This window comes from the organism of the source record quoted next, unplaced genomic scaffold, assembly GCF_019419815.1.
Source record: "Pyrus x bretschneideri cultivar Hongxiangsu unplaced genomic scaffold, Pyrus_bretschneideri_v1 Contig2, whole genome shotgun sequence".
NCBI lineage: Eukaryota > Viridiplantae > Streptophyta > Magnoliopsida > Rosales > Rosaceae > Pyrus > Pyrus x bretschneideri.
Genome location: NW_025999501.1, coordinates 3819727 through 3844322, shown reverse-complemented (window position 1 = coordinate 3844322; position 24596 = coordinate 3819727). Strand labels below are relative to the sequence as shown.

At 36.8% G+C, this 24596-nt stretch overlaps 3 protein-coding genes and 1 pseudogene across 6 annotated transcripts; 3 read left to right on the top strand and 1 right to left on the bottom strand.

Moving 5' to 3' along the window:
- The first annotated feature begins 2508 nt into the window (after positions 1–2508).
- Positions 2509–7551, top strand: LOC103962163 (O-fucosyltransferase 7-like). 2 transcript variants are annotated; one of them, XM_048583101.1, is made up of 12 exons: positions 2509–2945; positions 3405–3488; positions 3798–3897; positions 3981–4048; positions 4537–4625; positions 4726–4906; positions 4999–5127; positions 5235–5368; positions 5459–5672; positions 6401–6585; positions 6691–6786; positions 6962–7551. In XM_048583101.1, the coding sequence occupies exons 1-12, from the start codon at positions 2790–2792 to the stop codon at positions 7101–7103; spliced, it is 1578 nt and encodes a 525-aa protein (XP_048439058.1). In that variant the 5' UTR covers positions 2509–2789; the 3' UTR covers positions 7104–7551. The 2 variants fall into 2 exon arrangements, with proteins under 2 accessions (XP_048439058.1, XP_048439057.1); XM_048583100.1 differs by having other exon boundaries at positions 3384–3488.
- Positions 7552–7840: 289 nt separating this feature from the next.
- Positions 7841–13470, top strand: LOC103962174 (annotated as a pseudogene).
- Positions 13471–13976: 506 nt separating this feature from the next.
- On the top strand, positions 13977–17348 carry LOC103939660 (thylakoid lumenal 29 kDa protein, chloroplastic). Of its 2 annotated transcripts, XM_009349767.2 has the most exons (11): positions 13977–14210; positions 14428–14527; positions 14927–15011; positions 15100–15134; positions 15213–15278; positions 15400–15440; positions 15828–15958; positions 16085–16191; positions 16514–16651; positions 16807–16941; positions 17032–17348. In XM_009349767.2, the coding sequence occupies exons 2-11, from the start codon at positions 14459–14461 to the stop codon at positions 17140–17142; spliced, it is 918 nt and encodes a 305-aa protein (XP_009348042.2). In that variant the 5' UTR covers positions 13977–14210; positions 14428–14458; the 3' UTR covers positions 17143–17348. The 2 variants fall into 2 exon arrangements, with proteins under 2 accessions (XP_009348042.2, XP_048439243.1); XM_048583286.1 differs by lacking the exon at positions 13977–14210 and having other exon boundaries at positions 14910–15011.
- Positions 17349–17429: 81 nt separating this feature from the next.
- On the bottom strand, positions 17430–21127 carry LOC103962155 (serine--tRNA ligase, chloroplastic/mitochondrial). Of its 2 annotated transcripts, none has more exons than XM_048583284.1 (10): positions 20821–21127; positions 20569–20717; positions 20330–20423; positions 20087–20235; positions 19882–19974; positions 19420–19599; positions 19178–19344; positions 18223–18357; positions 18048–18141; positions 17430–17868 (listed from the first exon to the last, which is right to left on the bottom strand). In XM_048583284.1, exons 1-10 carry the CDS (start codon positions 21053–21055, stop codon positions 17593–17595), a joined length of 1572 nt encoding a protein of 523 aa, XP_048439241.1. In that variant the 5' UTR covers positions 21056–21127; the 3' UTR covers positions 17430–17592. The 2 variants fall into 2 exon arrangements, with proteins under 2 accessions (XP_048439241.1, XP_048439242.1); XM_048583285.1 differs by having other exon boundaries at positions 20330–20430; positions 20821–20963.
- Positions 21128–24596: the final 3469 nt, after the last annotated feature.

Below are 24596 nucleotides of genomic sequence, written 5' to 3'. Positions count from 1 at the left end.
TTCTCTAGACAACGCCAGTCAGCCATGCAACCACCATATAATACTCGAAGAAAGAAGTCAATCTATGTGAAATTTTTTGGATCGCTCTTGTTTGCAGTTTTGATGTCAGAGACCCAAATTTATTGGCGAAAACTCACTTTAGTTAATGTAAATTATATTTTTCAATTTTTTATTTAGAAATTAACTGAAGTGATGAAAATACAATCTCAATTATGTAATGACTATGTTTTGGGATTTTGTTGATATGATGTCAATATTCAATGAATAGTATTATCAATATTTAACCGATATATTACCATTGTTTATTTCATCAATTAAAACTTATAAAATTCTCATTTTAGTGAATTTCTCATGTTTCTTTTTAATTTCCGCTACTAATTTTGGTTAAAACTATCAAGTCACACTGTATATGTTTTTGAGGTAAATTGTTTGATTTTCATTGATGAGAAAGATAACATGAAGCTGGATAGTGCATTGATTTGAGTTTTGATAAAATTTTGTCAGAAATTTAACCCGATAAAATTAAGACCACCAATAAAGTGTAAATCACGCAACTATAGAGGAGATATGACACAGAATACTGGAAGGAGCACATGCATGCCTTCCTACCCATCAAGGCATCAAGGCAACTCATCTTATTATTGACTCCATCTTGAGATCCACACTATTCCCACATTGTTTCCTCACTTCCTCCACCACTCCTGCAGCTTTATTAGCTCGGTAGAAGACTTTGCAACCCTGGGAAACTCACAAGTAATTGACTTTAATGGTAGCGAGACTCTTTTAAAAGTATAACTTTTTATGAATTTTTTGTTATTTCATGTTTTATATAATATTTTATAATGTTAGTATAAAAATTAATGTTAAATTGCGACGTGCCATAGAATTTATGAAGAGTTTTATTTTTGAGAAAATTTTCATAATATTACTCATAAGTGTATTATAAAGAATCAATTACAATGAACACGTAACTCGGTAATGTGAATTTTATATAAATAAATTGAATTGTTGTAGAAATCTATTATACTCCTATATGTATAATCACTAATTTTTCAAACCACTTAATGATACGTATTATTAAAAAAAATGGTATTACCCACCAAAATTCTTACTCGTTTAATTATCATTTGATGAATTGTTGGCAGCCCATCAAGTGCTCATAAGTGATGCAACATCTTCACTTCTAATTATCAAATTGAGTAAATTAAATAAAAATAACGATATGATTAAGTAAAAATATATGTTTGACAAAGAAAAAGTAAAAACATGTGAGGAAAAAACAAAACTGTGAACATTTTCCAAAACAAATATTCATACTAAAGAATAAAAAAGGCATGGGTTTGAGCTTTTGCCAAAGTTTAAAGGGCAAGGTAGAACTTTTCTAATCGGAACTTTGCATACAATCAAAACAAACAATGGCCAAGCACATATATGATCCTTGTTGGGGAAAGAGAAATTATAAACAGATTTTACTAACTTTTCATCATTTGTGGTTTGAAATCATACTTGTTTTTCATTCTACATTTAATGGGAAGAGGACTATCTATGTGAGTCGAATTCAAAATCTCTCACTTACAAATAAAAAAAAAAAAGTACCACTATCTACAATATTAAACTAACTATTATCTTATTCCTTTTCCTTATTTCTCATATTCATCATCTATAACTTATCTAAATGTTTTGAGGCTAATCTAACAAATTGATTGTTAAGATAACACTCTTTTATCAGATCTTAGAATTTGACAATTCCTTCTGTTTGTTAGGAAAAAGTTTGAATTTCGCTCAAGAAAAATTTAAATTTAAATAATTTTTTTTTTCTAAATGAAAAGGAATTAATTTCAGAATTTTTGTGGGGTTTATGATATAAGTGGAAAAACATTATTAAAACATTTTTCTCTCATTAGAAGTTTTTCTTTATCTAAATTACTTATTAACAAAATCATTTTTGTAAAAAAAAAAAAAAAAAAAAATGAAATGATAATTTGCTATTTATTTTTGAACAAAAAATATTATCTACACTAAGGAGTAAATGGTAGACTTAGCCCCGTAATGGACTAGCAATCATGATCTCTCTCTTAAAAGTAAAAAAGAATATCAATAAACCATAGTACACGACAATTTAATCTTTTACAACAAAATAAAATCATAGACAGTAATATTATTTCCCACAAACCAAATCCAGATGTTGTCATAATATATTGAATTTTAAAAAAATAATAATAACACACATTTTATCTCTCACATTTTCCCCAACTTTTCTTTTCTATATTTTTTTCCTTTTACTATTTTTACATTTACAGACGCATAGACACATAATGTGTGAGCTCTATCTAATTTTTTACACACAAAAGAAAAAGTAAAAGAGATCTTTTTTGAAATGAAAATAATACCTTTTTATAAAATGTAATTAAAATGGTTGAGAAAAAAAACGAAGTAATTAAATGGCCATTTTCTTTGTGTCTTTTCTATTCTTCTTCTAGTTTTTGGTTTTATATAAGCGAATAATTAAAGAGTCTTCTCTACCGATCGCCATTGCAAGGAAACAGACCAAACTACCAACCGAAAGCAAAGCGGCAAAAACCCAGATAAACGCACTGCCAAAACAGCATAAAACCCAACCCCCACAACCGGCCGGCCGACTTCAGCCGCACCGCCGACCTCTGCCTAACCTCCGCCCTCAGCTAAGCCCACAAAACCCACAAAGCCCCACAACCGAAAGACTCAATCTTTATTCGCATTTGGATTTTTGGACGATGGCTCTGAACAAGTGAGGAGTTTCAGATACCCAGATGCAGAAGAAGAGGTGGGCAGCATTGTCCGCACTGAGGAAGGTGCTAACGTGCGCGATATGCTCAATAGCGTTAGTGGCTCTCTTCTCTGTCCATGTACTGGTCTTCCCTTCCTCAAAGGTCCATGACTTCTCTGACCCCTTCAAGCTGCCCACGGTAAATCATTCGATTTTATTATCTTTTTCTTTCGAATTCTTCTGCTTTTTGTATTTTTTTTTGAAGATTTTTTTCACACCCTTTTCCCAATCAGCGGGATTTGGGTTTTGATCGTCGCTAAAAGTACTGTTGTGGTCGCTAATTATACAAAGAGGGTATGTTTGTGTATGTATTTATGGATCTTTGACTCGTTATCTGAGTTGGGTTTTGTTTTTAGTTTAGTTTTGGTATTTATATTGGATTAGGTGTGGATGTTCATTGACTGGGATTTGACTGACTCCCCATATGGGAAGTTTCTACCAAAACTGAAGTTGTTTCTAAACAGGACAACAGAATTGAGTCTTTGTTGCATTTCCGTTTTGTTTTTGAGAAATATTTCGTTGGTTGATCTGAATTTGTGTGTTGTGTGCTTTTTCTTTTTGTTTACTGATTGTGTAGCAACATGATATTAAATACCAGAAGCTGAATGCCGAGCAGAGCTGGACACTGGAGATCGCTCCGCCTCATCTGTTGAAAGCGCCTCTGCCTTCTAGTTCTCGCAAGGTTTTGTCTTTTGATCATTACTTTTATCGTTGATGATTTCCTTTTGTACTCCATTTAATTGATGATATATGGGAAGAATTTTGAAAGTTTCAAATTCAAGTGTAATTAGGATTTGAGGAAATATAATTCTGAGAAACGAGGATATAATGTGTTGATGCTGATTTTTGTTTGGAGGGGGAAAGAAAAAGAGAGGTTATATACCCTTTGGTTAGCACTTGGAAGTTTGGTCGAGTCTTATAGATTTAGATACACTTATTGATGTGAAAAAGTTATGCACCTTTCATGTTTTCACTTCTTTAGAATTGACAGTTGGAAGGTTCAAGTGGGATTTTGGAAACTGACAAGCTATGGAAACGTCCATCAAATCGTGATTTTGTGCCATGCGTAGAGCCAAATCCCAATTATACATGTAAGCTTCTGATTCAGTTCTTTTGAGTAGCTATGACATATTGTTTGGTGTTGCTAATTTCCAATTTTCTGTTGTTTATTCAGCTCCTACAGAGTCACGGGGTTACCTGCTAGTTCATACAAATGGTGGGCTCAACCAGATGCGTGCTGGGGTCTGTATACTCTTCCCTAAATTACTCACTTTATGAAATTTATGTTGATTAATCACAAAACTGAATATTTGTGTTGAATTTTGATCCATTCCAAATTTTGATTGCGGAATAAGAAGTTATTTATATTGTTAGTCCGTTGATAGATTGTAAAAGAAGGGAAAATTGGAAACTTAAGTTCCATTTAGAGTGGCATATGTGACAGATAAGTGCTGCACTCGTTCTGTCACCATGTCGAAAACCTGCACAATTTAAGTGGCAGGAATTTTTGTAAATGCACAATTTTTACCATCATGGTTGTATCAAAGACAAGACAGTATGCTACTGTTCTATCTATCTACTTAGCTGATTGGTGTGTTTCACAAATCACGATGAAAGAAACATATATGACTTTATATATATATATATATATATATATATTATCTACTATATGATAAATATCATCATCTGACTGTTGCACAGAGCTGATATGTGTCGTTCTTGAATTTCAGATATGTGACATGGTAGCAGTAGCCCGTATCATAAATGCTACTCTTGTAATTCCGGAACTTGATAAACGGTCATTTTGGAATGACTCTAGGTAACACTATATTTTTATTTAATTTCTGAGTTATTCTTTCTTTTATTCTTAGCTTTGATGTCACTGATGCAAGAATTTGTTTCATATCTTTGGTATGCAGCAACTTCTCAGATGTTTTCGATGAAGATCATTTTATCAATGCTTTAGCTAATGATGTCAAAATTATAAAAAATCTTCCTAAGGAACTAGCTACTGGTATAAGAGCGGTTAAGCATTTTAGAAGCTGGTCTGGTATGGATTATTACCAAGATGAGATAGCTGGCCTCTGGGAAGAATACGAGGTGTGGTTTCTGAAACCTTGTGGTTTATGTGATCTCTTGTGTTGTTTTTCCTTTGAATTAATCATCTTGATATACACATGGTTTTTTCCAAGGTTATTCGAGCTGCCAAATCTGATTCTCGCTTGGCAAATAACAACCTACCTCTAGATATACAGAAGCTTCGCTGTCGTGCTTGTTATGAAGCTCTACGTTTTGCACCTCAAATTGAAGCAATGGGAAAAGTAAATAGTCAGATCTAAATGCTTGTTTGATTTCTAGATTGCCTATGTAACATTTTAGTCCTATTCCATGACTACTTAACAAATATTTTGTTTCATTAATGTTGTAGTTGTTAGTTGATCGAATGAGGTCGTTTGGTCCTTATATTGCTCTGCATTTACGATTTGAGGAGGACATGCTTGCCTTTAGTGGATGCACACAAGATTTATCTCCAGATGAAGCTGAGGAACTAAGGATAATTCGGTATAACATGCTTATATGCACGATTTCAATCAATTTATGGATGGTCATTTAGCTCTTGTGATGCCTGACTTTTTTAGCTGGAACTTGTAGAGAAAATACCCCATACTGGAAAGAGAAGGAAATTGATTCCACAGAACAGAGATCCAAAGGGTATTGCCCTTTAACACCAAAGGAGGTTGGAATTTTTCTCACCTCTCTTGGGTACCCCTTGAACACACCTATATATCTTGCTGCTGGGAAGATATATGGGGGCGAGTCTCATATGGCTGCTCTGCGGTCCCGTTATCCAATACTGCTGAGCAAGGTATGATTGATGCTTTATGCTTTGTCTATTTAACTGAGCTCCAAGTGGAATATGTCAATATGATAAGACTTTTGGAATGTCCGTGGTTGGGCTTCAGTGAACATGGAACATGTGATATTCATATTAAAGAGTGTAGATGGAAAATTATCGGGACTACTGAAAGGTTTACATGATTACCAAATATATTGGCCACATCATTAGTTCTATTTTAAACCGACTGGAGCAATTCTCCTTGGGGCTCAATTTACTCACAATTATAATTTCCAATTGATGTGTATTTCACTGTGATCTGACCATAAATATTTTAATTCAAAAAATCCGGGTACAAATTACTACAAAGAAAGGATGTACTGAAAGAAACTCTTATGGGTTGAAGTATAGCTGAGTTTATGATTCTCAATCTTTTTCTCTGTGTGTTATGCTTGTCATTCATCTATTACTAAGAGGTATTTAATGTACCATGTTGCTGGTGATGGGTACTGAGCTAACAGATGACGAGACTGCGTGGTATTTTTCTTCTGCTACTATATTTTAATGGGTATAGTAATATTTTATTTTAAGGGAGAGAAGGTGAGATGCCCTTACATCAAATACACCAGGTTTTATTTGGATAACTCGTGAAAAATCAAATCATCCATTGTAAGAGGATGGTTTTGGGTTGCGTAAAAAAAATCTGTTCTGATTACGTAATTCATTAACGTGGGGATTTTACTGGTCTTCAATTTCAGGAAACATTGGCATCTGCCGAGGAGCTTGAACCTTTTACCAATCATGCATCTCAAATGGCTGCGCTTGACTACATTGTTTCAGTTGAAAGTGATGTATTTATACCTTCATACTCTGGAAACATGGCGAGAGCAGTCGAAGGTCATCGTCGATTTCTTGGACACAGGAAAACAATATCTCCTGACAGGCAAGGCGATTTATTTTCTGAATTTTATGCAGATTTGACCACTTGTGATACAGTTTTATGATCATAAACAAAACTGCAAATTGAATCTGTTTCTGTGCTGTTCAGAAAAGCCCTTGTTCGCCTGATTGACAAACTTGAGCAGGGAACTCTGAAAGAGGGCAAAAACCTATCAAATAGAGTTATTGAAATGCACAGGAAACGGTATGATATTTCTCCCCCAAAAACTTTGAAGTTCATTGAGAATGCCAAACCAAATTAACCAGTACCATTTCTGGTCATTGTGTACACAAATATTAATTTCTTGTTTTCTCAATTTATTGAATGGCTGGTAAGCCGGTTATTTCATAATTGACCGTCTTCGAATCTGGATCAACAGGCAAGGCTCCGCGCGGAAGAGAAAGGGTCCTATTTCAGGAACTAAGGGCACGGAAAGGTTTCGTTCAGAAGAACCCTTTTATGTGAACCCTTTACCAGATTGCTTGTGTAAGAAGGAATTTCCGATGCAAGCAACTCTCTAATCGTCTCTGATAGTGAAATTGTTACTCTTGAGAAAAGATTCCTGTGCTGGAAGGCTGGTGAGACGATCATTCTCTGCAATTTCTTGTAGGTTTACAAATTGGTGTTGCACTTGTACGCACAGGGATGCAGAGCGTGTGTATATCCTGAGTTTAGGTAGCTGGTGGGTACGGGGGCGGTAGAACATAGTGTTGATGGAGAGCAAACTGCTAGAGTAGGGTATGCAGGTGAGGGAACGAGATGCCGGGGACGTGGCCTTCCATTTATGACCAAGGCAATATTTGTTATGAGCTTTGCGAAGTTGGCCTGATTTCTACATTTCTAGAAATGGAGAAAAATGATTCATTGGGGGATACGAAAATAGTTAAATTGTTTGTTTCCAAAAGTTAGAGGCACTCTTCCATGTACTCATAGTCATAATCGATGCAATATAAGTTATGGATTTTGTTTGTTCTCTCTGTTACGTTTACATTTCCTCTTTTTAGCTTAGTGGAAGCCCATCACAAGATGCACTGACATACAATTGGGATGCCGAGGGGGCAGAATAGCAGTATCTCAAGTTTCTTACATCTTAATATTATGTTTGAAACATGTGATGACTATTTTGTTTTTAAGTTTATTAGGAGAAATGTTAAAGAAATAAGAGAACGTTAAAGCATTGGTCCTTGGACTTTCGATCCTTAAACTAAATATTATATGTGAATATTGATCTTTGAATTTATCACAATGTAAACTGTGAAGTGATGTTTCTTTTGGGTAACACCATTAGAACTTCTGTCGCATAAGGGATGAGAGTTCTAACTGTGTTATTCGAAATGATCATTGCTAAAGTTGTCAAATGAATACTCATTTTTAATTCAATATCAAAATTCCAATCAGGTCAAAATTCATGGACCACTGTTCTAATTCAGACATAAATATGAAAGGGTGAAAATAAAATCTTTAAAGCTGATTGAAAATAAAAGGTTAACGTCAAAAACTCGGAAACGAAATAGAAAGTTAAACGTTTAATACCTCATATATACCAAGCAAAGCGGCAAAAACCCAGAAGGCACACGCGAAGCGGCATAAATCCAATCACAAACGCCCGAGTTCAGGCCAACCGATTCAGCTCAGCGCCAAAACCCGCGAACCCACCAAAACCAACAACCCAAAGCCGCAATCTTTACGCGCATTCCCGTCCTCTGGATTTGCAGGTGGGGCCTCTGGATGAGTGAGCTTCAGATACTCAGATGCAGAGGAGGAGCTGGAGAACATTGGCGACAGTGAGGAAGGTGCTAACGTGCGCCGTATGCTCAATTGCGCTAGTGGCTCTCTTCTCTTTCTCCAAAGACCCCAACTTCTCCGACCCCGTCAAGCTCCCCACGGTGATCCCCTAATCCGACCCATCTCTCTTTTCTCACTCGTTTGTTCTTTTCAGAAAATGCAAATGTAAAATCATTCTATTTTTCGATTATTTTCTTGAAGCTTTTGTATTTTTTACAATTTGGTTTTAGCCTTTTCGATGATAGTAATGTTGAGTTTGTTAATTATGAAAAATGCTGTAGATTTCTTTTTTTTTTTTTTTTTTTTTCTGTTTGGTGCTAGGTATGCACCTATGAGTATTTGATTACTGTTGGGTTTGTTCTTTTTCAGTTTGTTTGCTTCCGAAAAAGTATAAAATGACCAATTACGTATATGATTGATGATTTCTTTATGCACTCCATTTGAATGTTGATATTGTGACAACCAAGGAAAACTAAAGAAGAAGAATTTGAATGCATCAACTTCATGGTTGGCGTTATTATGATTCAACGGAATAAGATGCTACGAAACACATTATCCTTGGAGGAAAATGAGAAAAGAAACACAATAGGTCTGAATCTTGTTGATACATTTGTTGATGCGACAAAGTTATGCATCTTTCATGTTTTCACTCCTTTAGACTTGACAGTTGGATGATACCAGTTGGATATTGGATGACAACCTATGGAAGATTCCACTGAGTCCCGATTTTGTGCAATGTATAGAGCCAAGTCCCAACTATACACGTAAGTTGCTGGTAGTGTTTTATTGTGTGGTGATAATATAATGACATACCGTTGGTGTTCCTAATTTCCATTGTACTGTTGTTTATTCAGCTCCTGCAGAGTCACGGGGCTACTTTCAAGTGCGCACAAATGGTGGTCTCAATCAGATGCGTGCAAGGGTATGTAAACATTCTTTCTCAAATGTCTTGTGTTGAATTTTGATCCTGTCCAAATTTTGATTTTGAAATGTGTTTAGCAAAAGTTCATGTATGTTAAGCCCTTAAGTTAGCCCAAGCAGTGAGACCGTGAGAGAAGGTGGATTAATGGGTTAGGATTATGGATAGATCCAGGGTTTGATTCCCTCCAATGTAATTATAAAGAGAGTTTATATATATATATATATATATATTATATATTATATTTATCATTGATAGGTTGTGGAAGAATAGTCTGATTCTAATCCCTCACATATTACTATTGTGAAACAATAATCTGATTCTAATCTGTCACATATGGGATCTCAAGTTGTATTTGTTCCCGCATAAAGTTTTGGGATAGGCCTTTATCCTTCTTTCTTTCCATTACTAAATACGGCATTTAAGCTTTGAGAGTTCTCTCCCGTTAATTTTATCTAGTTGCATTTGCACATATTAATTGATTGCTGCAATTTATATAGTTACTAAAGTAAATGGTGTTCATGGGTGCACAATTTTGACTAGGCTGTGCCTGCCTAGATGTTGTGGGGTTTGGTCTGTACCTATGTAATATTAAAAAACCTGCACGATTTAAGTGATCAAAACTGTAGAACTGCATAATTTTTACCATCATGGTAGGCTATGTGACATCACGCTACAAATCTATTTAGTACCCCGTTTGGCCTTGATTATATGATGGCTGATTAGTTTGTTTCACAATGGTAGACACAAAAGCCATAGAATATTTTGCTTGGCTCTATGTACATGATAATTTTATGAATCATCATCTGAATTTTGAATGGAGCTGAAATGTGTCATCCATGAATTCCAGATATGTGACATGGAAGCTGTAGCCCGTATCATAAATGCCACTCTTGTAATTCCAGAACTTGATCAACGGTCATTTTGGAAAGACTCTAGGTAACACTGTCACTTGTTTTACACTATGAGAATTCTGTTTTTATATCATTGATGCAAGAATTCTTTCATGTGTATGTCGCGCAGCAACTTCTCAAATGTATTTGATGAAGATCATTTTATCAATGCTCTAGCTAATGACGTTAAAATTGTAAGAAAGCTTCCTAAGGAACTTGCTTCTGGTCCCAGAGCACTTAAGCTTTTCAGAAGCTGGGGCGGTATGGATTATTACCAAGACGAGATAGCTAGTCTCTGGGAATTATACAAGGTGTGCTTTCTGGAACACTCTGGTTTATGGAATGTATTTTATATATTCTTTTTTGAACTAATAAAATCATATTGTTAAACAATTTATCCTTTTTCGAAGGTTATTCGAGCTTCCAAAGCTGATGCTCGCTTAGTAAACAACAACCTTCCTGTAGATATACAGAAACTTCGCTGTCGTGCTTGTTATGAAGCTCTGCGTTTTACACCTGAAATTGAAGCCATGGGAAAAGTAAATACTTAGATCTAAATGCTTGTTTGATTTCTGGAATGCCTATTGTAACTTTTTCAGTCCTATTCCATCTATTAAAAAAACAATTATTTGTTTTGTTAATGTTGAAGTTGTTAGTCGATCGGATGAGGTCATTTGGTCCCTATATTGCCCTTCATTTACGATTTGAGGACATGCTTGCCTTTAGTGGATGCATGCAGGATTTAACTCCATCTGAAGCTTATGAACTAGGGATCATTCGGTATGAAATGCTTATATTGCAATAAATTATGTCACGTTGATTAATCCTTGAGCATTTGTGATGCCTATTTTATTTGGAACATGTAGGGAGAACACAAAAACCTGGAGAAATAAGGAAATTAATCCCATAGAACAGAGATCCAGAGGGTATTGCCCATTAACTCTCTGGGAGACTGGAATTTTTCTCAGTGCTCTTGGATACCCACCAAACACACCTATCTACATTGCTGCTGGAAAGATATGGCGATTCTCGTATGGCTGATCTACTATCCCGTTTTCCAATACTGAAGAGCAAGGTATAATTGATGTTTATAATTGATCTTTTCCATTTTGTTAAATAACTGAGCTCTGAATGGAATATGATGAAACTTTTGGAATGCCCGTGGTTGGCCTTGAAGTTAACATTGAATAATATGACATTCAAATATGCATAGATTATAGATAGAAAAGTATCACGACTGCTGTAGCAAGGGAGCTCTGCACATTATTTGATCCAATATGTTGGCCAGATGCATTATTACTATTTTGAACTAATGGGACTACTACTCTTCTTGGGGGCTCACATCACTCAAAATTATAATATCAGACAGAATGTTATCTTGTGCATTTCACTGTCATCTGGCCATATGTTTTGTTTCTTTTAAATCTGGGTACGAAGAAAGATTTCTCTATGACTGTACATCATTAATACAATCAAAAGGTTATGAGTTGTGAACAATGGTGGCAAACCTGCTGATGTATGCAGTGCGGATTATCAGAGATAATATATATATATATATTATTAATTAAGAGTCATGTAGATTACTATGCACAACTGATAAATTTCTTGTAGAAATGTAGAAAATGACATCAGACCAGCAAGTCTCTCAGATGATAGTAATGTACTTGTCAATCACCAATAGACGGGGATGGAAATTTTAGCTGAAAGTCATTTATAAGTTTCGACGTTATCCTTTCAAAATTCAAACCTATCTTTTGTTCGTCAAAGGCAGGAACCACGTTTCTGAAAGAAAGAAATTGTGGTGTGTGGTGGTCTTGCTGAGTTTATATACAATCTTAATTGATCATTCCTGTGTGTTGTGCTGGTTATTCATCTATAACTAAGAAGCATTTGAGATTTTTTATTTTTTTATTTTTACTGTGATGGGTCTGTATGATTGGCTAACAGATGGAAGAAAGCAGGTGGGTGTAGAACTAGAATAGGTCAAGGGCCCATTGCCTCCAATTAGTTATGTAACTAAGAAAAAGATCGCAAGGAAGTCCAAATCAACATCTATCTTTCTATGCAATTTATCTTAAGAGGTGGTTTGGGGGTACTTGAAAATTTTTTGTTTCAAATATATCTGGGGGTGGACGGGGATGTCTGAAATCTAAACACATGGATTGTAACGCTCGTTTAACCATTACTGGGGTTCACTTTCAGGAAGCATTGGCATCAATTGAGGAGCTTGAACCTTTTACCAATCATGCATCTCAAATGGCTGCGCTTGACTACATTGTTTCAGTTGAAAGTGATGTATTTATACCTACATACCCCGGACACATGGCAGCTACAGTTGAAGGTCACCGTCGCTTTCTTGGACACAGGAAAACAATATCTCCTGATAGGCAAGGCAATTTCTTTTTTGAATTATATGTTTTGAACTACTCCAAACACCATTCTCTGACCATCTATGCTGCAAACTGAATTGGTTTCTATGCTTCTGTGTGTTTATCAGAAAAGCCCTTGTTTCGCTGTTTGACCAACTTGAGCAGGGAGCTCTTGAGGAAGGCAAAACCTTATCAAATAGTTGTTCAAATGCACAGGAAATGGTAAGTGATTTCTCACCTAAAGCTTTGAAGTTCTGTGATAATCACCTTCGCAACCAATATCATTTCTGGTTATTGTGAATTAAAACATATTCACAAGTAAATTTTTTCTCAAATTTACTGCATGATGGGTATTTTCTTAACTGTATGTGGTGGTGATTTACGCAGGCAAGGCTCCCCACAGAAGAGAAGAGGTCCCCTTCCAGGACTTAGGGGGAAGGATAAGTTTCGTTCAGAAGAACCATTTTACGAGAACCCCTTACCAGATTGTTTGTGTCGAAAAGAATTCCCAGTGCAAAGAACTCGCTAATCATCTCATATATTTCAAAATGACAAAATGGGTCTTTTAACGAAAAGGTTCCTGCACCGGCAGGGTGATGACACAATCATTCGTTGCAATTTATTGTAACTTAAGAAGTTTCTGTTTCTGCTGTCCACATAGGGACAGCGAAGCGCATGTATATCCTGAGTTTAGATAGCTGGTGGTGATATGTTATGGTGTTGATGAAGAGCAAATTGCAAGGGGTATGCAGGTCAGGGAATGGATCGCCGCAAAGAGGGCGTTCCATTTACGATCAAGGCCTATTTACGTGCTTTCCAAAGTTTCCAGAATTAGATACATTGTTTGTTTCCAAAGTAACAAGCACTCTTCGTGTATTCATAGTCATTTGATGCCATAAAAGTGAAAAAGAATTTGGTTATATCTCTGTTGTTGTCTGCATTTCTATTTTTTCAGATTAGTGGCAGCCCGTCACATTCCACATCAGCTGTTTTAAAATTTTCAAAAATTTAAGTCTCATGTTCTAAGTCACGTGATGAAAAAGAAAGAGCAAGTGCATACATCCATGAAAGGAAGGTATTTTTGCCAAGCCGATATCATAAATGGTCGAATTACAATGACCTTTTTTCCCCCCTTACATGAACGTCTCTTCTAGCAAAATTATTCATAGAAATTACCATGTGTACCTTGTACTAGCATAGTTCAAAGAAGCTTTTCTGTGCGGTATTGCCAATCAACTCATTATAACCATGTGACGGTGTTACAGGGTCATTATAACCATGTAACGGTGTTACAGGTCAGACAAAGCTTCTCTCGTTTGGAATTGTTTAGTCTTTACTTTAGACTAGGGGTTTTTATCATCGGTACTGATCCCCCAGAATCTGAGTCGGACTTAAAGATAGGATAACACAATACCATAAGCCACACGTAAGACTGTAAACACAATACAGGGGCCCACGCTGATATATCCTCTCCCTCCCCAGGTCGCCACTTTCTCCCACACTTGAGCAAGAGTCAAGACAGACGGTGATTCTCAAAGTTTCTCAGTAGGACAGACAGTAATCAGCGCGGCGGCAATGGCGGTGTCCTTCCTCTCAACTGTCCCTTCATTTCTTCCACTTCCTCCTGCCACTCTCAACGCCCCGAAATATCCAATTCTTTCTGTAAGTTTTCTTTTGCCTATGATTTTATGTGTCTTCTGATAAATGAGAATATCAGAATAACTTACGTGCATTGAGAAGCCAAGGTGGCGGAGTTCCAAACTAATTACGCAGTTATATGTACGCAAGTTAAAACACCTTCGTGTTTCGGTTGCATGTAAGTTTCTCCTGATATAGGTAGTGATTTTAGCCTTATGTACTGTCCGAAATGGAATTTCAGGTTAAAATACATTGTAACAAAATTGAAGCTGATGCTGCTACTGAGAACAGATTTCATAGGAGGGACATTCTCAAATGCGTTGGCGCCACCATTGGCAGTGGTAAGAGCTTTCTCCTCATTACTGTTATTATTACTAGCCTCTCGGCCTGCGCAGCTTTTTGGATTCTTTTTCTCAAGTGTGGCAAATGCCTAGGACTAGTAACGAGAGAAACATGACTTTTGTTTTAAGTTTGGTTTGGTTAGATTATCGTTACCCTCGTTTATAATTTTCTTCTTCTTCGTTCAACATTTTAATCAAGTAATCACATTTGGCGGTGTTCTAAAGAGTTAACCACAAGCGCATTGTGTTTTATACATCGAGAAGAAAATGTGTCGTGTCATCATTGTTGAACTGAAGAGTTAAATAGAGTTAATTTTGCAATAGGTACTGGTTTTACTGAAGAAACTTAAATTAGAGTGAATTGATGATGAGTTTCTGCCAGTTGTAATGTCTTTTTAGGAAATGGTAAGAAGCTCAGGAACATTTGTTGAAGTAGCCGAGGCTGCTGATCTGATACAGCGCGGACAGCGTTCTAAATTTCTTTGTAAGTTTTTGTTCGGATGCTTCATTTCAAGGCTAGACTAGATTCATCCACAATCTGCTGATCTTGATTCTTATTCACTTGCATACAGCAAGTATCAAGGACACCCTCTTTAAAGCTATAAAGGTATATCTTTGTTTACATAATTCATCACATTTTCAACTTCATGAGGCAATAACATTTTCATTCGCCTCTTCGTTTCAGGAAAATCGGGAACTTATCCCATCCTTACTAACTTTGGCACTGAATGATGCCGTCACTTATGATAAGGTCAGGCGAAAAACTTTACCCTGTGAAATACTGTAGATTGCCATCATATTTTCTTGGATTGGTTGAGTAATTACTGAGGGAGGGAAGTAAAATGCTTACAAATTTGTGATCAATATTTTAGGCTTCAAAATCGGGGGGCCCGAATGGATCAATCAGATTCAGGTAAACATTACACATACGATTTTCTTTAATATGGTTTTTGTTTCTTAAGCAGAGGAAAATGTATAGCCTTAAGCCCTTAGTCCTCCTGTAATCTATATCAGAAAAGAATCAGAAACATATGCTTTTTCAAAAACAACTTAATGAAAGTTTTGGATGTTTGATTTTATGGTCTTCATTTTACTAGTTTCTCTGCCTACTGGGTGCAATGAACCGCGAGTTCTGATATCATTCAAGTATTAGGAATTAATAAAAAAGGAATAAACGTGAACTTCGCACATTTGTGTTGCAGTTTCAGTTTCTTGCTTTTTATCCTCTCTCTGCAATTTGGTTACAAGTCCTTGTACAAAAGCTACATTCACTTCCTTCTCCAATTTTTCTTGCATGAAGCTCAGAGATAAGCAGACCTGAAAACAAGGGGCTTGCTGCTGCTTTGAATTTAATAGAAGAAGCAAAGAAGGAAATCGATTCTAATTCGAAGGGTGGACCAATTTCGTATGCTGATCTGATTCAGTTAGCAGGTTGTGCTTCTTAAAATTACAATATTTGAACACATCATATGAATGGCAATCAGCATTGAGTGACATATAGGGTTGGTTGATAAACTGGTAGTATGTCTATAATTCAGTTTCGCTCATTCTATGCAGCACAAAGTGCTACTAAGCAAACTTTTCTCGCTGCTGCAATTCGCAAATGCGGAGGGAATGAAGAGAAGGGAAATTTATTATACACCGCATATGGTTCGAATGGTCAGGTATGTTCTCCATTTGTCTTGATCCATACAGATACACCAGGACCATTATGGTTATTGAAAATGTTGATTTAGACTTTCGTATGGTTGGTGTTGAAGTTCTTTATCTATTCACATAATTATGAAATGAAGTTATTTCATTAGCGAGGTAGATGGAACGAATGGTTGGACTGAAATCAACATGAAAACGCGGAAGTCTTTCTTTTTCTTTCCATGCTTTGCTTATGACAGATCTGTACATATAATTAGCTGCATTGCTTTTTCACGTTATAGGAAAATTATCGGTTAAGGAATGTAACTCATACAACCATTGTTGTGCCCACAGTGGGGCTTGTTTGAAAGGAATTTTGGAAGAACAGATACGGAGGAGCCAGATCCAGAGGGAAGAGTTCCCCAGTGGGACAAAGCAAGTGTCCAGGAATCGAAAGACAAGTTCTCTGCCCTTGGCTTCGGCCCCCGCCAGGTTCTACTTCATCACTTCTACAACTGCAGTTGCATTTTAGGATCTTACTTCTTCACCAAGTTAAACACTGCACCGACAAAAAGAAACAGATTTTCTGCGCAAGAAAATCGCTCCATGATTATTGATTCTAGCACATTATTGTTTGATTTGGCCAGCTAGCAGTTATGTCTGCATTCTTGGGTCCTGATCAAATAGCCACAGAAACCCTATTAGCCGCTGATCCGGAAGTTTTTCCGTGGGTTCAGAAATACCAACGCAGCCGCGAAACAGTATCAGAAACAGATTATGAGGTCTGTGTCTGCCCTTGGTTTGTTAGTTCTTGTTTACCTTGTTAACATGTCAGTTCTAATTGTTGGTTGCAAAATTGAATCTGTTCTCAGGTTGATCTGATAACTACTTTCACAAAACTGAGTACTTTGGGCCAACAAATCAATTATGAAGCCTATACATATCCAGTACAAAAGATTGATTTCAGCAAACTCAAATTGTAGAGAGAGAGAGAGAGAGAGAGAGAGGAGAGAGAGAGAGGACTATTGATGTAATGTAGTTTTTGGGTGAAGAAACAAAAGCTACAGAGTATTTTTTCATCTTTGTTTTCGTTTTGCTTCTCTTCAAAACTGCGTCCTTGTAATGTTGCATTTTCACAAACGTGTTTAACTGTTTCTTTAGGTGATAATTCACGACGTTCTTCATAACAGGCGATAATTTACAACGTCCCCAACCACACTGAGGCTTGTTTGGATCCTAAGAAAATAACCGCGTGACTACAAACACAACGTGATTCATTGCAACAAAACTTGAACTCTCTATAACGGGCATCTCGTGATGCAAAGAATTCCAAATAAAATTTAAGAAACGACCAACGTATTTGTCGGCTTTTCTTATAACCTAAGAATGATCCCACGGAACTTCCCGAATAAATATAAATTTAACTCATCATCCTATCTAGGTTTGGGATATATGGACTCAAGTCCGCCCATAAAGGGCCTCAATGGCTCAGGGATAATGACAGAGCCGTCTTCTTGCTGGTTGTTCTCAAGTATGCAAACGATCATTCGTGGTACTGCACAGGCTGTTGCATTTAGCGTGTGAACAAACTGTGGTGGAGCGAGGTTGCTCTTACCCTTCTTAGGATTTGTTAATGCTGGTTCTGTAGAACGAAACCGGATCCCAAGACGACGACTTTGATAGTCTGTACAGTTTGATGCACTTGATATCTGTCGCCATTGAAATGGGATTAGATGATTTCAGAATAATCAAATGACCACATAAATGTTTGTATCTCAAAACAAAACTTTGAAGTAGCAGATTTTTAAGCCTGTGAAACCAAGAACAAGTTTTCTTCCTTTTGTCTTTTGGGAGGAGGGAGGGAGAGAGAGAGAGAGAGTTGTAATACCTCCCCATATCTTGCTAAGCCAGGCATCCATGCCTCAATATCAAATTTACGATAAGCAGGCGCACCTAAATCCCCAGATGCCATGTCCAAAGTTCTGTCAAGAAACTCGATGTTACCATAAACACAGAAAAGTCGAATCATCTGAACAATCAAAAGGTTGTGTAGAAGTACTCACTTGTAGTGTAATCCTAGTAATGAGAATAGGTCTTCTTCAATTCTTATGAGTTCTTCATGGTAGAAATCACTTTCCTCTGGTCGGCATAATATAAACATCTCCAGCTTGCTGAATTGGTGGACTCGATACAGACCCCTAAACAGAATAGAAAACAATTTATTGTACGATGGACAAGATCCACAGGTCTTACAGAATATCTCTACATGCACACAAGACTATGAGAGTAAACCCTGTCCGGAAGATTATGAATACAAAGCACGGTATCTCAATCTTTAAGAGGTGCACAAAACACATCAGTTTAGTGGAACTGGTAAACAACCTTGCACAGTATGGAGATATTGCTACAGCAGAAGTGTAATAAAAATAAATTTTGGACCACTTGTTTAGAGAATTAATACAATTTATAAGAATACTTTCAGTTGTCCACAAAAACAAAGTAAACCTAAAATGCCAAAGACAATAAATGATGCCAATTTTGAACTGCACACAGCAGGCAGAACGCATCTTACTTAAGATTTCAACCTGTCACTTGCAAACCAAAACTATAGAAAATTAAATTGAAAACTGGTGTATGCATTCATATATTCCAATCCTAGATTCTTGTGAATAGAAACTAAACAATTGGTTTAAACGAGAGAGCCAACCAGTGAACCCCTCTCACTATCGGCATGGAAAAATTGCTGTTAAAAACTTCAAGGCACATAACCGCATTAATCATTTTGATGTTCATAGAGTACTATATAAAGCCAACCCCTTTGGGTTGGATAGAATGGATAATTAAAGAATAATCATATTCCTCATGTAAGCATATTTGGACAGTTACAGGCAAATTGGCAGCAGCCGTTTAGGAAAAATAGGAATATTAAGAATAATATGGGACCAGAACCCAAGTGGTATCGAGTATTTTTCACAAAGAATACAATGACAAGAAAAGAATAGCGTGCTGATAATTTACCTTGATGCTGTACCTGCAGCGCCTGCCTCAGTACGGAAGCAATGGGAAACTGCCACATATTTCAAAGGTAACAATGATGCAGCAAGAATAGAATCCATATGAATTCCACCAACAGGAATCTCTGCAGTGCCAATGAGGCATTGATCACTATCCTCAATAGAATAAACCTGTTAATATTTAGCCAGAGTTAAGACAACATTTTGTTTCTAGCAGACAATGAAAAAGAGAATGTATGAACTAACCTGGGTATTTGCTCCTCGGGGTTGGAAACCACATTTTTCAACAATGGAGGATCTTACAATTTCTGGGGTTGTTAAAGGTGTGAAGCCCCTTTTCATTACTTCCACGAGCGTCCAGTTAATAAGGGCCATCTCTAGGAGTACTGCTTCATTCTTCAGATAGTAAAACTTTGAGCCACTGACCTGTAGAAATTAGCAAAATTTTAGTTGCATAGATAGGAACCCAAACCCTTTCCCTTGTTAAATGGATCCAAGATCCATTTACACCCAATGTTTTTGGAAATAGCATAAGGGTTAGTTTGATTTGATACAAGCATGACCTAGAGGATTTATAAAATCTTCCAATAATCTCCAACTCGGTACAAAGTCTAATTAAATGCTGAGACTGGAAATTAAATGGCATGATTTTCTTCGTTTCCATATACGAGAGACACTTCAACACACTAAATGAGACAAAGATAGTACCTCTGAAGCAGCGTCAAAATCAAAAAGATCTAGTTCCTTTCCAAGTTGAAGGTGATCCTTGACAGGAAAGCTAAACTCACGTGGGCTGCCTACCTACAAAAGGTCACAGAAAATGAGGATGAATGCATAATGAACATGGACTACAATACCTCCCTCCTGCGTGTGTGCGGGTGAAAAAGAGATAGAGAGAGAGAGAGAGAGAGACCATCTTTCTTATAGTTGAAAAATCCTCTCCACCTATCGGGACATCAGGATGAGTCATATTTGGTATACGTTGTGCTTCCTGCTGAAGCTCATCAGTAAGTTTAAGCAGGTCTTCTTCCAAAGAAAGAAGCCCTTCCTTCAAATTCTTTCCTGAATGCAAAAGACCACAGTTCTAAATAACTCAAATCTAAATCAGCACACCAAGTATAAACAATGAATAAACAAAAGAAGGGCACAATGATACCTTCATCTATAAGTTTTTGACGCTCAGATGGCTCCAACTTTCCTTTCATCTTGTTTGCAACCACATTCCTTTCCCCGCGAAGCCGTTCAACTTCCTGCTTTCTGTGAGTAACAATTAGCTACATAAACTGAGAAACAAAACAACACTTTCCCAAAACTTAAAAACAACAAATTTCCTAACTCCTGCAGCACTTGTAAAGATTCAGCAAATCAATAAATCAGAAAAGTTAAAAATCCGACCTTTTGAAGATTGAGCATTTTGTGGTAGAGCTCAAGCACAAGATCCAAATTGGCATTGGAGTTCCTCTTCTCTATGTTGGCCGCAACCGCGTCCTTGTTGTCCCTTATCCACTTGAAGTCTATCGTTGCTTTCCATTGCTGCTTCACACCTGCATCTCCCCCCAAAAGAAAAACACAATATATTAACCAGAAAAATAAAAAATTAAGCTCCAATTTATTCAAACTACAAATAGGGTTGTGAAATGATCGAACCCTTTTCATCTGGGCTTGTTTCTTTTGGGGCTGCGGTGGCAGTTGCCTGTGCGGCCGGGGCTGAAAGGCCTCTGACGAAGAAGGGCGGAGGAAGTGGAAGTCTTTGTCTGCGGCTATGGCGGCAGAGAAAGGTTTGGGAAAACGGTTTGAAAACGGAGTGGAAAGAAGAAGAAAAGGAAGGTGGAGGAATTGCGGCGAGCTTCAGGGTTTGCAAGGTCGTCCCGCCAAAACCCATTGTTTAGCTGCAGAGTGCAAAAACCTGCTTCAATGGGTGACACCGAGAGCGAGGGGACTAAATTTATTCCCAATTTATTTTCAAAACCAATTTATCGACTACATTTTTTGACATATTGCATGCAGAACCAAAAAAAAAAAAAAAAAAAAAAAAAAGAGGAAGAGTTTTAACAAAAAACCCACGGTACTGTTTACTCTAACGAAAAACCATATTTTTACACTAAAAAGTCAATCCTAGTACTATTCACTTTATTCTTTATTTTGTCCTTATCATTAAAACTCAAAGTTTTCAAGCCCTTTTCATTAGTTTTCCTAAAAAAAAAAAAAAAAAAAAAAATTTGAAATAAGTCCAATTTTATAAACTTACTTTTGAAATAGGTCCAATTTTTAGTGACTTTTAACTTTTGAAATATGTCCAATTTTTAGTTACTTTGGACCCATTTCTTTGTCATTTTTACATTTTTACATTTCTACTAATTAATAAAATCCTCTTTATCAACTAAAAGATGATTAAAAGACAAATTAGTCTTCTATCACACAAAAAAATGATGGGCAATAATGTAATTTCATAGGTCTAAATTTTTTTACATTTTTATTTCTCTACTAATTAATGAAACTCTCTTTGTCAACCAAGTGAAAAGACAAATTAGTCTTCTATCACACACAAAAAAATGATGGGCAATAATGTAATTTCATAAGTCCAAATTTTACTGTTTTTTATTGAAGTATCACCTACAAGTAATGTTAAAATACATTCAATATTAAAAAATAATAATAATAATAATAAATATAAATATAAATAAAACCAAAAACAAAAACCTTCCACTCCCCCACATTGTCTCTCTCCCTCTCTCCTTCTCACTTTCTAAAAAAATATGTTCATACACACAAAGTGTGTAGGTCAAATGTTAGTATATATAAACAATCTATATTTAGTAATGGCAATTCAAATCATTAAACTCGATATGAGATAGATTTGAAAATGAAAATTCGGGTAATTTTATAATATGGTAAAAAATTGCGAATATTATGTGGTTACGGTTTCGGATATAGTTACAAGTATCCCATTCGTATATGTTCCTGAATCTGTCCCGAATACTATATAATATAATATAATATAATATAAATATATACGTATGTTGTGACACCCCGTCCCGAAACTATCGAAATGCTTAGGTGAAATGACCATTTTACCCCTAGTTTGTTTTATTATGTTTTTGGTTGTTTTATGTGGTGTTGGCCAAAGTTGGACCACACACACACACATCCACACTTACTTTCTCTCCCTCTCCCTCTGACTTTTCTCTCTCTCTCTCCCCCGAGTCCTTATTCTTCTTCTTCCTCTTCCTTAAACTGGTACGGACACACACACACCTACCATATTTCACACAGATCGAGGAAACCAAGGGTGTAGTTGTGATCGTGAGGTCGAGGGGAGCACTGTGGTACCACTTTCAGGTAGGGAAACCATCATTTTCACGTTGATTCGAGGTTTTCCCGTTTTGAACACTGTTCATGCAAACTTAATCTAGCTTGTTTTTGGACTTTTGAAGCTTGTAGTTGTGTTTGTGAGGTTCCCAGGAGCTTAGGAGTGCTTCGTTAGACAAATTTGGATGTCGGGAAAGCTTGGTTCGAAGTTGGCCGAGTTTTGGAAACTTGGACAGGTATTTTCTCGTAGTTTTAGGCCTTAAAACTTGTAGGATCGTGTTCTACTAGTCCTAAGGGTTGAAATGGTGTAAAAATCTTGAAAAACGGTTGAAAAACGAGCGAGAAAACCTAAGTTGCAGGTTTTCCGGCGACGGCGCCGGCGAGGGGGAAAGGCCGGAGAAGAAAGGGGAATATTCAGTTAAGGTTTAACGGAATATTCCTAACGGACGTCGACGGCGTCAGTCAGGGTTAACGGAATATTCCGTCAGTTCAAGGGAATATTCCTGACGGCGTCACTTGACGCCGTCAGTGTGCATAGCACGTGGCCGCGCGTGGGGGCGCGTGGGTCCGTGTCTGAGCTGGCGCCTGGGATGCGTGGCAAGTCCAAAAATTATTTTAAAAATATGGTTGTGATCGTGAGGTTGTGTAGATCACGTTGGTATATTCATTTGTCCATTTTGAGCAATGTATGAGAAGTTATTTTGAACGGACGGTTATGTGTGAAGGAAGATTTGTGAAAAACATGTTCATTTAAGCAACATCAATAGCATGCAATTAACAATTAAAGGCGGAATCATGCTTGTATGCACTTAAAACAAAACATTTACCCATGAAATTCAAAGCCTAGTAGATAGGTGAACCAAGACTCAACTCAAAACAAAGTGAGTTGAGAAATCAATACCTTTGTAGATTCCTCTTTGCATAAGCAAAGGCTAATCACCCAAAGAGAGGGCCTTCATTCCTTGCATCTTAGATCCATGGATTTGGATGGATGAAAAGGTTTCTCCAAGTTCCCAAAATTGAGAACCTCTAATGATTCATCACCAAGGCATAATGAAGAAGAAATGAGTGACCTTGGAGGAGTTTGATTGCTAGATGATCCCTCCAAGGTGACCTAAATTTTAGAGAGAAAGGAGAGCTTGTGTTCTCATCCTTTCCCCAAAAATTACCATATGTAAATTTTAGGTTATAAAGTCCTTTATATAGTCCATTCAAATAAGTGACCTAATGGACCAAAAGCCCTATTCTTCTAACATGGCAAGCCTATACGGTTTATTGGGCTTTCAAGCCCTTTGTTTATTCAAGTTGTCATACAACTTGAGTTAATGGGCTTGACAATCAAATCTCATTGGGCCTTGCGGCCCAAAACTAACCCGAGGTCTTTAACGAACTTATTCGTTTGATTAATTAACATATTAATTAATCCTAGCCTTAGATAAACAATTAAACCATTTAATTATTCTTACTCATCTCCGTTGTTTCTTCAAACTCTACCTTACTCGGTGAACGATCCATTAGGTTCCTTTTAGCGAGGCAGTGGGCGATTAAAACTCTTTCTAATCGATTGTGAATTGAAACTTACTTTCAATTCTCCCGTTAGTGATAATACACTTTTAGGGCTTCCACAAACCATGGTTGACGCCTAGCAGCATGTCATGGTTACCCAAGCTAATCAGAAGAGGTGGAGAACCTATTCAGTTTTAGGATTACAAATGCAATACGGTCTTTCTCTAATACAATACTCTTGACCACATTGTTTGGTTTGATAGTTTATTCATGTCTACTATCCAATGTGAGTCTTGTGCTTATATGATTACCTTGAATGTGATTTGGAACACATTCCTAAATCTCATTCATACTTTGGCCAAAGATTCTTAATCATATCATAGAGTATTCTCCCTCAAACAGTTTGAAGGTTAGAGATCCCTTGTTGCGCATTCACTTGCCTCCATGGCTAAGTGGCTTAACCCCAACGATGCCATGGACACCCTCCTGATGGAATGACTTTGACATAATCAAAGATTAAGGACCTAACCACAAGACAACTGTGATGCCTCAGGTCAAAAGACTAATTTGCATTATCCCAACCATGAGTTCTCATGTGACATGAATAT